At 36.9% G+C, this 18,267-nt stretch overlaps 1 protein-coding gene across 7 annotated transcripts in view; it reads left to right on the forward strand.

Moving 5' to 3' along the window:
- The window catches only part of VPS8 (VPS8 subunit of CORVET complex), a 280,256-nt gene that overhangs the window by 100,791 nt on the left and 161,198 nt on the right, over positions 1-18,267 (forward strand). For all 7 annotated transcript variants that reach the window (XM_057545206.1, XM_057545205.1, XM_057545207.1 and 4 more), the window contains exons 23-27: positions 1,976-2,065; positions 4,632-4,683; positions 16,035-16,077; positions 17,506-17,578; positions 17,867-17,986. In XM_057545206.1, the coding sequence (XP_057401189.1) occupies positions 1,976-2,065; positions 4,632-4,683; positions 16,035-16,077; positions 17,506-17,578; positions 17,867-17,986 (378 nt within the window). The remainder of the gene's footprint in view (positions 1-1,975; positions 2,066-4,631; positions 4,684-16,034; positions 16,078-17,505; positions 17,579-17,866; positions 17,987-18,267) is intronic.

The following is an 18,267-nucleotide window of genomic DNA, read 5'->3' on the forward strand; positions in this document are numbered from 1 at the left end:
TTCCTCCACACCTTTCCCTCTTTCTTTCTTTCCCACATTTCTTGAAAGCATTCTCTAGGTTGCCTCTTCCATTTCATTCACATCCTAATAATTCTTCAGCTTTACTTTCACTAGAGTCTGTAATGACCTCCAATGCTTTAGTGACCCTGGTGGACAAGGCTTACCATAAGGCTTACATTAGCAAAAAAAAGTTTGACAATAAACAGACAAACAAGTAAACAAGCCAGAAATATCCAAAACAAGTATTATGTTAAAAGTCAAACAGGCAGTATGATAAAGAGAGAATGAGAGTCTATCTTAGATGGGTCAGTTATAGAAAACCAAGAAAGTAACATTGAGTCTGATCAAATCTGGAATCTGAATGACAAGAAGGAATCAGTAGTGCAAAAATCTTGGAGGAGAAGATTGTTACAGGTAAAAACAGCAGCTAATGCAAAAAAAAAAAAAAAAGATATGCGTTGGGTGCTAAAAGTTACAGATAAAAGACAAAGAGAGCTTGGCTGAAAGAGAGAGGTAGCCCTTTCAGGGCAAGGTACAGATTTTTCCTTTTTATTCTGAGTGCTATAGGAAATCATTAAAAGGTTTTAAGTGAGATCACTCTGATTTGCCTATAGATAACAGAATGAGGGGTGGGGGCCAAGTACAGAAGAAGCAAGGAGATTGGTTAAGAGCTGGTCCAGGAGGTAGTCCTGGCCAGAGATGATAGTGGTGAGATGGAGAGAGATGGCCTGACTTTGGATACATTTTGGAGGTAGAACTGATTTGCTGATGAATTGGACCTGAAGGTGTGGAAAGAGAGAATTTAAGGCTGTTGCCTAATTTTTTGGCTTGAAAAACAAGGTGGATAGTGATTCCTTTAAGAAGATTGGAAGACTGGGGTAGGTCTAAGTTTGGGAGACAAAATCAGGAGTTGTATTTTGCCATTTTATTTTGATAGCTACTAGACGTTCAGGTGAAGATATCAAGTCAATGGTTGGATATATGGGTCAGAGGAGAGGTTAGGGCTGAAGCTGTAAAGAGATGTATGATCATGGCACTGGCTGAGAGGGCGGAAAGTGAGAGAAGAGAAGAGGTCCCAGAACATGCCTTTGTCTAGAAGGACTCTCCCATGACACCTCACTTCCATTTTCCCTCAGACTAGTAGTTTGTTTTCCCTTTGGCTATTCCTTGTCATTCTCCTTTGTTGACCTCTACTCTTGCACTTCGGTCTTCTCCTGTCACTCAGTAGTATAATATAGCTCTCATAGGAACAGTATATAGGGTACTCTATACTTAAGTCATCTCTATTCCTCTTCCTAATCCCTTCATCTCTATTCCTCATCCTTACTGCTCCTTCTGCCTGCAGAGCCCCTAGTTTCCACATCGGCTTTTGGCTCACATACATGTATCCGTTAGGTCCTAACTTAAATATTGCTCCCTCAGGGATGACCTTCTGAATACTCCAGACCAAGTCAAGTTCCTTTATAGACTTACCACATTTGTAAATGAACTATTTGTGTAATTGAGTATCTTCCCTAAGTCAAAATTCATGCACCATTTTGTGCCCCTTCTTTTGGTGAGTGTCCAGGATGAATGGAAGTTCTGTCAGGGTAGAGAATAGGTCTGGGTTTGTCTTACCTATCACTTTATCCACAGTGCCTAGGAGAGGACCTGAATATAGATGTTCAGTAAATATTTGTAGAACTAGTGACCAAAGGTAAGATGGATATGGAAAGGGGGAGGATAAAGAAGAAATAAAATCAGACATGGGAGGATGTTTAAAAGTAGCTATTGTACTGTTGAAAGTAACATTGAACCTACAACAGATCTTACCCTGGCATTGTGTTTGAGTACTTCAATTTCAGTTTTTTTCAGAGAAGGAATAAGAAAAATTAGGAAAGAGAATTTAAGATCTTCCCCATTCTTAAAGCTTTGAGGAAAGTTATTGGTGAGATTTGCTCAATTGTGTGGACCAAGCAACTTTTCCTTTTTACAGGTAGTTCTCATGTGTTGGGAAAATCGGTTATATGATGCTATGATCTATGTCTACAACAGAGGCATGAATGAATTTATTAGTCCAATGGAGGTAAGATACGTTCTAACTTATACGCATATTTAACACTGTCTATTAATGTTTTTTCCCTTCTCTCCATTTTCTTTGAATAGTTTGTTTTCATCCAATCACTTTAAAATTTCTTGTAGATTTATTAGACTTGCACCCATTGTTGTTTAGGACTTTAGATAGTCTTTAGTTTTATACCTTCTACCATTGCTTTCTTTTTTATCTGCATAAATAGGTATTTAAATCTCAGGGAACGATAGATAAAATTAAAAGCCCATTAGACTTTAAGATTTTTTCTAAAAAATTTTGATATTATTATAGCTTTTCCAAAAGGTTTAAGAAATTCATTATATATATTTACTGTATAGAGTAATGGCACTATTGAGTAATATTATTTTGTAGATATATTCTTCTAGGGGAAGGTCCTGAAAATGGTGGGAGGTCATGATTTGCCAATTGCTAATTTGTTGCTTTTCCTATTTCAGAATTTTATAGCATTTATTATAATTTCTTATTCTCCTTACCATTAGAAGAGAGCATCTAAAAAGCATTTGGGCTTATTTTAAAAAGAACCAAACCCATCTTCATCTTGTTATTTCCCTTAAATTTATAGACAGAATTATGGGTTATGGATTGTGGATGCATGTCGTGCCCTGCCAGCCCATTGCTTTATTACAGTGACTTCATTACCTGGATCAGAAGACCCAGGCTTCTCCTGAAGGCATCCAGTCAACTTTTTTGCGTATTTAATGGACATCCAAAACCATCTTCAGTATTAAGTCAGCAGTCATTCTATGATATTTCAGTCTTCTTTAAATATATTTAGCTTGGTAGGTGAATATCCCTCTAATTCATAACTCCTTCAGTTTTGGCTGTACTTCTTGTCTCTTGGTCATTTTCCAAATGAGTGCCACAGCCCTCCCCACTGGTTTTGACCTTGACTGTCTGTATTTCAGATAAGTATTTTTAACATTTGCACACCTCTTAGCTGACTCTTCAGTGAGGTCCATGACCTGCGCGCATGCAAAAATGTTCTCCATCCCACTATTAAACCACAATTAGGAAGAATTAATGCAGTTTCTAGTTTCTCTGAAAATAATCTGTGAAAACAGATTCTAATTTGATGCATTCTATGTTGATTAAAATGGTTGTGGGGTTTTTGTTATTGTTGCTTTTGAAGTTTTTGTTTTGTGTGGATTTTTTATTCCTCAAAATCTGGTTTGCATTTATAGCTATGCATCTCAGATGGAACACTTTTCTATTGACGTTGCCTTGTTTTGTGTTAAGAGTAGTTTTCAAGTTAATGACTTTCAGCAGGAGCTTGGTATTTGTTATTAAATAGTCATTTGGAGATTTTAGCAGTGGGAAGTTAGATGCATCCTGTGATTGCTATTTTATAATTCTCTGCCTATAAAAGAGATCACTATTCAGTGTTTAAAGTTTAGTTATTTCAGTTTAAAGAGATTTAAACTGAAAATCACAGTGATTTACCAGTGATCCTACTAAAACAGTTCATGTCCACATTTAGTCATTTCAGTTTCAGGTCCAAATTAAAAGAATCTGAAAAAGAATAGATATATGTATAACTAAATCTTTTTGCTGTACACCTGAAACTAACACAACATTGTAAATCAACTATACTCCAATATAAAATAAAAATTAAAAAAAAAAAAGAGGAACTGTAGTGCCTTTTGAAATTTTCTAGATTTTCTAGAATGAAAGACAGTGTCATCATACTTGAGATGACTACCATAGTTTCTGAAATCTTTAGTTCTAGTTTTGGCTGCTTCTGAGTGCCTTGTGTTGGGAGGAAAAACTTTTCCTCTACCACCTGAAACCCGAATGGTGGGGAGAGGGCTGCGAATGAACTGACAACAGGAGAAAAGACAAGGTTTATTCACAGTTGTACCGGGAGCACGCAGAAATGAGTAAATCACTGAACAACCAGAGAAGTAAAGGTTTATATACCAGTTTAACGAAATTTGGGGTGTGAGGGAGGGATTTAGGTTTTCCTTGGAGAATATGAATAGTTTTATTGAGCTTTTTGTTGCTAATGAACAGCTGGCTTTGCACCACCTCCCAGTGCTAAGGGTCAATCTTCTCCTAAATAGGAAACTCCCTCCCAGGAAGGCCAACATAGTTTTGCCATTAATCTTGTGTTTTCAGGGGCTCTGCTTATATTTAGGTGTTTGTTTCTATGGCTGCTGACTGTTCGCATGTTTTCAGCTTAAAGTAATCTTACCCTTTTGGTGGGCTATTAATCCCTTGACTTGCTTACTATTTTTTAAAGAATAAAGCGCTTTTAGGAACCTAAGGATATCTTATTAGAAATAATGATCTCAACAAGGACCTTCTTCTAACTGGTATTTATTCAATGGTTTCTTTCAGTGAGGAATATCACAATAATGATTTCCCAGTGATCCTACGAAAACAGTTCATGTCCACATTAAGAGTTTTTATATTTAATCTTAATAGCAAATGACTATCTGATTCAATCAGAGAAAGGTGATTAATAGCATAAGATTTAGATTATTTTTTAAAATATTTTTTTCAGATGATGTTGATTGTTTTCCTATTAATTTTTATGCAGAAACTTTTCAGAGTCATTGCACCTCCTTTGAATGCAGGAAAGACGCTAACAGGTATTAATTTTCTAAGCCTTAATTTTTTTCTCTTTAAAAATATTATTTAAATAACAAAATTCACCAATTTTATGCGTACAGTGTGAACTTTGATAATCGTACATGATCATGTAACCACCACCATAATCAAATTTTAGAAGGAGCAATATAGTTCCTTCACACTAAAAAGTTTCCTCCTGTCCCTTGTACTCTAACCTTTCCCCACAGTCCCATCTCCAGGCAATCACTGATCTACTTTCCTTTATTGCTATTCATGTAAGTAGATCATACACTATGTAATCTTGATCTTGGTGTTTTATTTCTTTCACTTAGCTTAATGTTTTTTAAATTCATCCATGTCGTTGCATATATTATTTTGTTCCCTTTAATTGCTGAGTGGTATTCCATGGGTTGGATATAGTGTTATTTGTTTATCTGTTAACCAGTTGAAGGACATTCAAGTTGCTTCTGGATTGGAGTTATTATAAGTAATGCTGCTACGTTTGCGAATGAGTTTTGTTATGTTTTTAATTAAACTTTTAATTATGAGGAAATTGTAGCTTCACATGCAATTGTATGAAATGACACAAGAGATCCAGTATACTCTTTACCCATTTTCCCTCAGTGATAACATCTTGCAAACCTAAAGCACAATATCACAACCAGATATTCACATTGATAAAGTCACGATACAGAACAGTTTTATCACCACAGGTATCCTTATGTTGTCCTTATCCTCCATTGCTGACTCCTAGCTATGAATAAGTTTTTGTGTGGGCATATGTGTTCATTCTTCTTGGGCAACTACCTAGAATGGAATGGATGGATTGTATGGTAAATGTATGTTTTACTTTCTAAGGTACTACTATTTGGTTTTTCAAAATGGCTGTACCATTTTGCATTCCCATCAGCAACATATGAGAGTTCTGATAGCTCCATATCCTTGCAGGCACTTGGTACTGTCAATCTTTTTACATCTTTTAAAAATTTTAGCCATTCTCGTGGGTGGATAATGGTATCACATTGTGATTTAAATTTTTATTTTCCTGGTGGTTAGTGATGTTCAGCATCTTTTCATGTGCTCTTGCCCATTCACGTATCTTTTTTGTGAATCATCTGTTTAAATCTTTTAGCACTTTTTAGAAGAGTAAGGAAGAGGTGTTATTTGACTTCATATTATTGAGTTCTAGGCACGTGAACTCCCCACCGGAGCCTGTAAGAGTTCTTTATGTAGTCTGGATACAAGACATTTTAAAATATGTGTTTCGCAAAAATTTTCTCCCAGTCCATTGCTTACCGTTTTGTTTTTTTAACCATGTTTTTCAAAGAACAAAAGTTTTTAATCTTCATGAGGTCCATTTTATTTATTTTTCTTCAGTAGTTTTAGACCTTTGATGTTCTGGTTAAGAAATCTTTGTCCAACTCAACATCATAAAGATTTTACATGCCCATGTCCTTCTAGAGTTCCAGAAATATGTTGGAGCTTTTGAAAGCCCCTGCAGACCTCTCATTCTCCAGTTTTTCCCTTTAAGTTTTTTGGTGGGTCTCTAATTAGTCTCTTCTGGGGGCACTGCCTCTGGCACCTGTAAAGTTAAATAATGTGCCTTGGGGATAGTGCTGTTTGCTTAGAGTAAGCTCTGAGTCAGGACAAAAAAAAAAAGACAAGCCCTGAGAATGGAGCTGTTGAGTGAGCTGCCAGATAGGTTAGATAGTGACAGTTCTCTTAAGGATGGGCTTTTGGGGAGCTCCAAACCCATTTTGCCCCCTGGAGTGGTTGCTAGGTTGCTGGTTTTCACAGCTACCATAGCTGCAAGGCGGTTGGTTTCAAAGCTACGGTGAAGGTGGGGGAAGGGGGATGGGACTAGTAATGTTAAGCCACCATGAAGCTCACAGTTCTTACCGAGATTCAGGCATTTTTCTTGAATAAACATTCCGTGGATTATTGCAAGCCTTCAGTTAATTTCAAGAGTTCTGGAAAAGTTGATTTTGACTGTTTCTGCCAGTATTCTCTTTGCTTTCATGGAGGAGCAGATTACTGAAGGTTCTTCCTCCACCCTCTCATAGGTCAGTCCCTCTGGGTTTTGGTTTTGTTTGGTTTGCTCTTTTTTCCTCTCTGTTCTTCTCCTTGGATGATTTCTATTGCTCTACTTTCAGGTTCACACTTTGATGTAGACTCAGCTGTTAAATACACTCAGTGCATTTTTATCTTCCACAATAGTATTTTTCAGTTCTGTAATTTTTATTTGGTTCGTTTTTTATTGTTTCTGTTTCTTTCCCGCATCTCTTCATTTATCTGTTCAAATTTTCATGCATTGAAACATGTTTTATTTCATTGAGGATAAATATAATAGTTGATTTAAAATTCTTATCAGTTCTAACATTTTGTTCATTTCAGGCTTGGACTTGATTCTCTTTTCTCTTAAGAAAAATATATTTTATTATCTTGTTCCTTCACATGTTGGATAATTTTAGATTGTATCCTGGATATTTGAATGTTACATTATGGAGATTCTGGGTTCTATTATTTTTCTTCACTGAGAATTTTTCTCTTTATTTTATCAGGTAATTTTCTTGGCTGGGCTTGAATTGCAGACTCTTTCTATTGTGGCTTTCTAGTGTGTCTCCAGTCTCTTCTCAAAAGGTCCTTTGTCTTTAGCTGGTCTGCTTTGATTCTGTCCCACGTGTGTGGCTTAGGGATCAGTCAGTGATGAAGGTAGTCAAGTTTGAGGATCCTCTTTCTGGCTTTCTTTTTGCAAGATTCTGCCAGTCTGTTTACTGTTCACATGTCCTACCTTCTCTAGTTCCCCAACCAGAAAAATTGCTGGTTTTCCCATGTGAGCCCCCAGCTGCTGCTGTGCTTGCCACACAGACTGCGCTTAGTCACAGGCTGAAAGCCTGTGATGGTAATTTACTTGTATACCTCCCTGTCTCCTCTCCTCTGAGCACATGAACTCCACACCAGAGCCTGTCTGCTTCTCTTCACACTTCAGGACCTTCAGGGAGGGAACTCCAGTCGTGGTTCTGACTTTTTCTGTATGGCTGAGCTGCTTTGACTGTTGTTTGTACATGGTGGTTTAGGGATCAGTCACGGATGTGGGTAGATAGTTTGGAGATCCCCTCTTTGACTCTTTCCCTTTTGGGCTTCCCCTAGTCTCTTCCACATTCATGGTTTCCTGGCTTCACTTTTCTGGTCCCCTGTGCCAGAAAGATTAGGAGTTCTCCATCCCCCACTGCCTCTGTGTGAAGGTACTTGTGTGGCTGCCAGTCTGTCCTCTTCCCAGTGAGTGTGAACTCGCTGCCAGACTTGTCTACTTCTGTTTCCTCTTCAGTAGCTTCAGGTAGCGTTTCGTATTATGTCCAGGTTTTATAGGGTTTTTTTCTGTAAGGACAGGAGCACGGAGGATAATTTGGTAGAGTCTTAGTCCCTCTTTAGTCTTAGTCCGTTTTCAGTTGCCCTGAAACTAATCCTTTTGAAACAAACTTGAAAATTGTCTTCCACATAATATATGTAGCAGAAGTTAAAGTAGACTATTAAGAACTCCAACCAACAAGGACCTACTTTAAAAAAAAAAAAAAAAAGACTATTAAGAATTCCAAATGGAGTGGATGAGCTTTTGTAACAGAAAATTGTCTAAAAAAAGATTTTGGGGAGAGAAAAGTAGAAAGGGGGTCAGGAAAATTAAATACTGTGTCAATTCAGTATACATTTACCAAGCACTTCCATGTTCCAGATGCTGTGCTGGGTGCTAGGAACACAGAGATAGACAGACTCCATGCCCTTAAACTCATAGTAATGGAATAATGGAGATGGATACATTAAACAAGTAAATTTAACTCTCTCTAGGAATATCATGAGCTAGATGCATCCTATCTGAGATTTCTAGCAATAAAGGTTTATCTAATTAGCCAGTAAACATGTACCATGCTAATTGAGTTGGATCAAATAACATTTGGGACTTCTGGTTTTTGGTCTGGCAGAGAAAGAATTTAGAAGTCACCACTCTGTCCTACCAACAAGTAAAAAGCTCAACAAACTGAAAAATCAACAATTCTTTTTAGATCTGCCAGAGAAGTAAGGTCACAGACCAAACCATTGCACCAAAAACTAGAGAGACAGGCAGATGCAGAAAATCACAACTGACAGGATCAGACATCTCTGCAGGAACCAGTGCTAGGGTAGGAAAATCTGAACTGCAATTGATGATTTGTTGCAGGCTCAATGTGAACACGTCTGAAATTTAAAAACTCCAGTAGGACCCGGTCGTAGGGAAGCCTCCACACTTTTGTGAAATTTACCTCCAGGACTGCTACCGGGTTCTCACGGTGATCATCAGAGAAAAATCCCTTGTGCTTCTGCAGGGGGGTGGGGGAAAGGAACCATTTTGAAATATGTCAGAGTATTCTGTGTTTCTTAACTAAAGCCGCCCTTCAGGAAAAACTATTTTGCCAAAGCTTGACCTGCTGTGGGTTTATCAGAGCCGAACTTACCTGGGAGAAGGAAAATACCCAACTCCAGCACCTTCAACCCATTCTGTCCACCTAAGGGGGAAAAAAACTGAGAAGCACTGGTGAAGTTCACATTCCAGGGTCACAGGTTTACCCAAAGACTGAGACCTAATCAAGACTATAGAACACTTCCCTCTCTTCACACCTTACTACCACATTACTAAAGATCTATTTACTGTAGTGCCTTTTACCCAGTGCATCATGTGTGCCTTTCAAAAATTACAAGGCATACTAAAAGGCAAAAAATTGAAGAGTTTGAAGTTTGAAGAGACAGAACAAACATCAAAACTAGACTTAGATGCGGCAGTAGTATTGGAATTATTAGACCAGGAATTTAAAAAAATACTATGATTAATATATTAAGGGATTTAATGGAAAAAGTAGGCAACATGCAAGAACAGGTGGATAATATAAGCAGAGAGATGGAAATTCTAAGAAAGAATCAAAAATAAATGTTAAACATCAAAAACAATGTAGCAGAAATGAAGAATGCCTTTGATGGTCTCATTAGTAGACTAGACACACAGCTGGGGAAAGAATCTCTGAGCTTGAGGATATAACATTAGAAAGTTCTAGAACTGAAAAGCAAAGAGAAGAAGACTGAAAAAAAAGTAGAACAGAATATCCAAGAACTATAGGACAATTACAAAATGTGTAACATACATGTAATGGGAATATCAGAAGGAGAAGAAAGGGAGAAAGGAACAGAAGCAATATTTGAAACAATAATGACTGAGGATTTCCCCAGATTAATGTCAGACACCAAACCATAGATCCAGGAAGCTTAGAGTACACCAAGCAGGATAAACAGGAAAAAAAAAAAAAAAACAACCCTACAAGTAGGCATATATTCAAACTGCAGAAAATAAAAGGTAAAGAGAGAATAAAATATTTAAGGTTTTGAGAGAAAAACCCACCAACATAGAATTTTGTACCCTGAGGAATTATTCTTCAAAAGCAAAAGAGAAATAAAGACTTTCTCAGACAAACAAAAATTGAGGGAATTTGTTACCAATAGAAATGTCTTGCAAGAAATGTTAAAAGAAGTTCTTTAGAGAGAAAGAAAATAATATAGATAAGAAATCTGGATCCAAGAAAGGAGGAGCATCAGAGAATGATTAGTAAAGGTAGAATAAAAACTTACATTTTTCTTACTCTTAATTGAGCCATCAGATAACACTTTATTCAAAATAATATCAATAGTGTATTTGATATTATATGCTTGTGTGTGTATGCTTATGTATAAATGAAATGAATGACAGCAAGGATACAGTTATAGGAGGGAGGAATTAGGACTATTTTGTTATTATAAGGTCCTTGTACTACCCATGAAGCAGTATAGTGCTATTTGGAAGTAGGTTTGGATTAGTTGTAAATGTATGCTGCAAACTTGAGGGCAACAACTAAAAATAGACACATAATAGATGTAATATGAAAGGGGAGAAAATGGAGTCATATAAAGTACTCAGTTAAGACTACAAAAGGCAGGAAAAGTGTTGAAGACAAAATTTGGAATAAAGAACAAGAAATAGAAAACAGTAACAATATGGTAGATATTAATCCAGCTATGTTAATAATCATTTTAAATATCAGTAGTCTATACCAATTAAAAGAGATTGTTAAAATGGATTAAAAAACAAGACCCAACTAAGTGTTGGGTATAAGAAACCCATTTTAAATATGAAGACACATTAAGTAAAGAAATGGAGAAAGGTGTACTATAATAATACTACTCAAAAGAAAGCTGGAGTAGCTATATTAATTTCAGACACAGCCAACTTCAGAGCAAAGAAAATTATCAGGGATAAAGAGAGGCATTACACAATACTCCAAGAAGACGTAATGGTCCTTAATCTGTGTGCACCTAACAACAGTGTCAAAATACACGAGACAAAACCTGATAGAATAGCAAGGAGAAATAGGTAAATCCACTGTTATAGTTGGAGACTTTTAACACCCCTCTATCAGAAATGGACAGATCCTGCAGGCAGGAAATCAGTAAGGACATAGTTGAGCTGAAGTTATGAACTAAGCACCATCATTCAGCTGGATACTGCTGGCATCTATAGGCTCCTTTATCCAACAATAACACATTACACATTCTTCTCAAGCTCACATGAATCATTCACCAAGGTAGACCATGTTCTGGGTCATAAAATACACCTCAACAAACTTAAGAGAATAGAAATCATATAATGCTTGCTCTCAGACCACAATGGAATTAAACTAGAAAATACTAAGAGAAAGAAAGCTGGAAAGTTCCCAAATACTTGGAAATTAAACAACATATTTCTAAGTAATACATGGACAAAGGAGAAATCTCAAGAGAAATTTAAGAGTAATTTGAACTAAATGAAAATACTTACAAAAATTTGTGAGATGCAGCAAAAGCAGTGCTTGGAGGGAAATTTATAACATTGAATGCATATAGCAGAAAAGAAAAAGATCTAAAATCAATACTCTAAGCTTCTACCTTAGGAATTTGGAAAAAGAAGAACAAATTAAATCCAAAGTGAGCAGAAGAAAAGAAAAGAAAAATTAGAGCAGAAATTAATAAAATTGAAAACAGGAAATCAGTTGAGAAAATTGTTGATTTGGGGGGATTTGGTTAAAACCAAAAGCTGTGTCTTTGAAAAGATCAATAAAATCTATAAGCCTCCAGTCAGGCTAACTTAGATAAAAAGGAGAGAAGACACAAATTACTAATATCAGAAATGAAAGAGGGGACAACCGTACAGATCCCATGGGTATTAAAAGGATAATAAAATAATATTATGAACAATTCTATGCTCATAAATTTGATAACCCAGATGAAACAGGCCAATTTTTTGAGAGATAAAATTTGCCAAAACTCACACAAGAAGAAACAGACAATCTGAATAAGCCTGTATCTATTAAAGAAATTGAACCAGTAATTAATAACCTTCTAAAACAGAAAGCACCAGGCCCAGATGTGTTTCACTGGTGAATTTTACCAACCATTTAAGGGAGAAATTATGCCAATTCTCTACAATCTCTTCAGAAGACAGAGCTCAGGGAATACTTTCTAACATTTTCTATGAGGCCTGCATTACCCTAATACCAAAACCAAAGACATTACAAGGAAAGAAAACTTACAGACCAGTATCTCTCATGAACATAGAAGCAAAAATTCTCAACAAAATATTAGCAAATTGAATCCAACAAGCTATAAAAAGAATTATACAACACAACTGAGATTTTATACCAGGTATGCAAGGCTGCTTCAACATTTGAAAATTAATTAATGTATTCCATGACATCAGTAGGCTAGAGAAGAAAAATCACATGATCATGTATCAGTGATGCAGAAAAAGCATTTAACAAAGTCCAACTCCCATTCATGATAAAAACTCTCAGCAAATTAGGAATAGAGGAAAACTTCCTCAACTCGATAAAGAACATGTACAGAAACCCTACAGCTAATGTCATACTTATTGATGCGAAACAATGGTGAGGAACAGGGCAAGGATGTCCTCTTCTTACCACAGCTTTTCAACGTCATACTGAAAGTCCTAGCTAATGCAAAAAGACAAGAAAAGCAAATAAAAGGTATAACGATTTGGAAGGAAGAAATAAAACTGTCTTTGTTTACAGGTGACATGATCATTTATGTAGAAAGTCTGAAAGAATTGACCCAAAAACTCCTGGAACTAATAAACATTTGTTGCAAGTTTGCACATACAAAGTTAATATACAGAAGGCAGTCACTTTACTATATACCTGCAGTGAACAAGTGGAATTTGAAATTAAAAACACATTACCATTTATATTAGCACCCTAAAAAATGAGATACTTATGTATAAATCTGACAAAGTTTGTACAAGATCTGTATGAGGAAAACTACAAAACTCTGATGAAAGATATCAAAGAACTAAGTAAATGGAGAGATATTCTGTGTTCATGGATAGGAAGACTCAATACTGTCAAAATGTCATTTTGTCCCAAGTTGATCTACAGATTCAGTGCAATCCCAGTCAAAATCCCAGCAAGTTATTTTTTTGGGTATTAACAAACTGATTCTGAAATTTATATGGAGAAGCAAAAGACCCAGAATAGCTAAGGCGGTATTTAGACAGAAGAACAAAGTTGGAGGACTGACACTACCTGACTTCAAGACTTAATATAAAGCTACTATAATCAAGACAGTGTGGTATTGGCAAAAGAATAAAAAAAAAGATCGGTAGAACAAAATAGCTCTGAAATAGACTCTCATAAACATAGCCGACTGATCTTTGAAGAAGCAAAGGCAATACATTGGTGTAAAGATAGTCTTTTCAACAAATGGTGCTGGAACAACTGGACATCCACACACAAAGAAGTTGACTCTAGACACAGACCTTACACTCTTCACAAAAATTAATTCAAAGTACATCATAGACCTAATTGGAAAATGCAAAACTATAAAATATCTAGAAGATAACGCAGGCAGTAACCTAATTGACTGTAGTTATGGTGATGAATTTTTAGATACAACACCATCCATGAAAGAAAGATTATTATCCATGAAAGAAGGAATTGATAATCTGGGCTTCATTAAAATTAAAAACTTTTGCTCTGCAAAACACAATGTCAAGAGAATGAGAAGATAATCCACAGATTGGGAGAAAATATTTGCAAAAGACTGTTATCCAAAGTATACAAATAACTCTTAAAACTTGACAAAAGAAAATCAATAACGTGGACTTCCCTGGTGGCACAGTGGTTAGGAATCTGCCTGCCAATGCAGGGGACACGAGTTTGAGCCCTGGTCCAGGAAGATCCCACATGCCACGGAGCAACTAAGTGCGTGCACCACAACTACTGAGCCTGTGCTCTAGAGCCCGTGAGCCACACTGTTGAGCCCGCGTGCCACAACTACTGAAGCGCATGCACCTAGAGTCTGTGCTCTGCAACGAGAAGCCCATGCACTGCAACGAAGAGTAGCCCCCGCTTGCCACAACTAGAGAAAGCCCGCATGCAGCAACGAAGACCCAATGCAGCCAAAAATAAAATAAATAAGTGAATAAATTTATTAAAAAAAAAGAAAATGAATAATGTGATTAAAAAATGAGCAAAGACCTGAACACACATCTCACCAAAGAAGATATACAGATGGCAAGTAAGCATATTGAAAGATGTTCAACATCATCAGGGAATTACAAATTAAAACAACAGTGGGATACCAGTACACATATCTATTAGAATGGCTGAAATCTGGAACATCAACAACAACAAATGCTGGCTAGGATGTGGAGCAATAGGAACTCTCATGTATTGCTGGTGGGAATGCAAAATGGTACAGCCACTGTGGAAGACAGTTTGACAATTGCTTATAAAACTAAACATACTCATACTGTATGATCCAGCAGTTACACTCCTTTACCCAAAGGTGTTGAATATTTATCCACACAAAGACCTCTGCACAGATGTTGATAGTAGCTCTCTTCATAATTGCCCAGACTTGGAAGCAACCAAGATATTCTTAAGTAGGTGAATGGGTGAATAAAGTGTGGTACATCCATACAATGGAATATTATTCAGCACTGAAGGTAAATGAACTATCAAGCCATGAAAAGACTTGGAGGAAACTTAAATGCATTACTAAGTGAAAGAAGCCAGTCTGAAAAGGTTACATCATGCATGATTCCAATTATATGACATTGTGGAAAAGGCAAAACTATGGAGACAGTAAAAGGATCAGCGTTTGTTAGGGGTTGGGGGCAATGGAGGGATGAATAGGTAGAGCACAGGATTTTTAGGGCATTGAAACTATTCTGTATGATACTATAATGGTGGATATATGTCATTATACATTTGTCAAAGCGCATAGAATGTACAATACCAAAAGTGAACCTTAATATGAACTGTGGGCTTTAGGTGGTAATGTGCCAGTGTACGTTCATTGATTATAAGAAATGTCCCACTGGTGCAGGGTGTTGTCAGTTGGGGGATCGTGTGGTGTGGGGATCAAGGGGTAGATGGGAAATCTCTATACCTTCCTCTCAGTTTTGCTGTGAACATAATTAAAACTTCTCTAAAAAACAACGTTTATTGATCCGAAAAGTGGAATTGAAGCAGAATGTAATTATTCATACAATTTTGAGCAATTCAAGTTTATTTGCACTTACAGCAACACAGATTTGGAGTATTTATAAAGGATTATTGATTAAGAGATATACACTTGCTTGCATTATTCCAGTATTCATGTCAAAATTAGAAGTTTCAGTTCATCAGTATTACTAACTGCAGATTCCTGTAATCTGCACACTGTAAGGCTTACTGATCACTTCACCCACTCCTGATGCTCTTACACTATTCTTTGTTAACTTTGATCTTTTAGCCTAAAACTTAGTCTAATTATGTTTCCAATTTCTTTTAACCAAGAAATAGGTTTATACTACCAGACAACAGGATCTTACATTTTAGACGTAACTTAGGATACAAACGGTCCAAAAGAGTGTTTAGTCTTAAGTTTCTTAAACATTTGTGAACAAGAATCCATGTTACAAATAAGACATTATAGTTATGCCTTAATATTAATCAGTTAATCCAGCAACTCATTGCCTGCCCAGTACCTTCCCTGGGTCCAAGCTATTCGTTAAGCCAACAATACATAGATCTCTACACTAAGATTTATACCTTCTACATGTACCCTTGAATGACTCATTGATTTTGTGTCTGTGAAAAGAGTCTAAAGGAAATTCTAAAAATAATAATAATTAAAGCGGTCTCATCTCACTTTTCTATTGTTTGGGAATATATCTGCCTCACCTCAAATGCCAAGTTTTATTTTTTGTTTCCACATAAAGATTATATTTCTGAAAAGGTTTTGAGAGAGAATTGCTAAAGATACTTCTCTATTTTAGATGAGCAAGTTGTTATGGGCAACAAGCTTCTTGTATATATTAGGTAAGAGATTTTTAATTTATTTATGTGTGTATGCTTCTTTTACAGAATTTCTCCTCTATTCTTAGAGGTACTGTCATCTGTTGTCTGTACAGTGCTTTTCGTTTTTCAGTGTTCTTTCATGTATAGCAGTGCTTCTGAACGGTGGGTGATTCTGTCCCCCATCCCCTCTCCCCTCCGCCAGACATTTGCAACGCCTAAAGAGCTTTTTGCTTTGTCACAGCTGGGGTGGGGTGGAGATGCTCCCGGCATCTGGTGGATAGAGGCCAGGGATGCTGCTGAGCATCGTGTAATGCACAGGGGAGTCCCCACAGCAAAGAGTTCTCTCTCCCGAAGTAGCAACAGGGCAGAGGTTGAGAAACCCTGATACAGAGTATTTTACTTTTACTACCAACAAGTCTGTGGGATATGTATTTGTCCTTATTTTATATATAAGGGCAAGAGATTAGTTTGCATCACGAAGAAGTTAGTGACAGAAGTGAGCTGAAATGTTTACGTCCTTACTCCTGGAACAGCGTTCTTCCAATGGATTATGCAGGCTCAGAACTGTGTCCCGATAGAGCTTTTACATAGATAACTGGCTGGCAGACGGGCAGGAAGGTGGCAGAACCTGCTGGCCCATCATTTTAGCTTCTGTATGCGTCAGAGTTAACTTCGAGACCTATTTCACATTTGTTACATTGGTTTTTTAGTGTAGAAGAACATGTATAGCATTTACCTAGTACTTTATCTTCTGTACTTTAAACTTCTAAGAATATGCAGGTATCTAGCTGTCTATAACATTCAAAATTGATGACTGCTTCAAATTCACTTAAAATTCACTTCCCCCTACCCCCGCTGCCAAATGAGGGCATTTTCAGGAGACATTTTTATAACCCAGCCCACAAAGCAAGTCATTAGCCATTAGGAAGGTCTGATTTGGAGGTAAAACTGTACAGTTAATTTCTCATGAGATTCTAATTCTCCCCGACGGCTTGTCTGACTACAGATATTTTTTAGCCTAGCTCATTCCCCATCTTTATTCACCATTCTCAGAACCACTGGATTTAAAAGTCTCTGAGAACATGAGGCTTTTACCTGTTAACAGTATAATGATGCTGTTAGTCTCTTTCCAGATGCTGGGTATGAGACTTTTAGGTAATCTGTCCTTATTCCTTCTTGCCTATTTAGTGCAGCTTGAGTTTTTCTTAGGAAAAATAAGAAGAAATGAAAGCTGTTACTCAGTTACAGGGTGTGTTATTTCACCACCATCTCTGTTGCCCACATTTTCTGAACTGGCTATCATCTTGATCTGGGCTTGGACCTGACCTAACTGACAAAAGCTGAGCCTGCTTAAACTTCAAACTAGTATCTTGGGTTTGAGAAACAATGTGTTCCCGGGAAGTTAGCCCATTATAAGTCACCAAATCTGTTCTCTTTCTTCTCTTCTAGCTGTTGTCTAGCAGGTCGTGCCTATCCCCTTGGTGACATCCCTGAAGATCTTGTTCCCTTGGTTAAAAACCAGGTTGGTGCTATTTTCATAGCATTTTTACTCTCTTGTTAAAATGCAGTAAAGACAAATTGTAATAGAGGGTTACACATGGGTCAGGAGCTATCAGCTGTGACAGGAGAGAGGTTGCATACCATCGCTGAAGCCAGTAATTATAGCTGAGAGAGGTTAGAGAAGTTATAACACAGTGGCAATTTAAAGTAAATTCAACCTGCTTTTATTTTATCCAAATGGGAATCATTGCTTCAGCAAGATACTTTGTAAGGTGAGAAAATAATCACCTTTTTTTTTTTCAACTTACAGGTTTTTGAATTTTTAATTCGCCTGCATTCAACAGAAGCTCCCCCTGAGGAAGAAATCTATCCCTATATTCGGACTTTGCTGCATTTTGACACAAGAGAATTTCTAAATGTATTGGCACTGGTAAGAAATAATATGATTCTAAGGTATTTTAAAAAGGAGTCAGGGTGATAATTTTTTTCTAATAGAAAGAAAGACAAATAATAGTCCTTATGCAAGTACAATTTTTATGCCCTAGCAGTAAGGCAGGGTTTCAAATGTTTAATTTTGTTGTGCCACCCATATTTTCTAATTCTTTTTCTCCCTTCTACCCTTCCTTTCCTGCTTCCTTCCCCTCTCTTTCCTCTCTCCCTGCCTGTTTCTCTGTGTCTGTCTGTCTGTCTCTGTTCTCTGTCTCTTTCTGA

This window comes from Balaenoptera acutorostrata, chromosome 4 (genome assembly GCF_949987535.1).
Source record: "Balaenoptera acutorostrata chromosome 4, mBalAcu1.1, whole genome shotgun sequence".
Lineage (NCBI taxonomy): Eukaryota > Metazoa > Chordata > Mammalia > Artiodactyla > Balaenopteridae > Balaenoptera > Balaenoptera acutorostrata.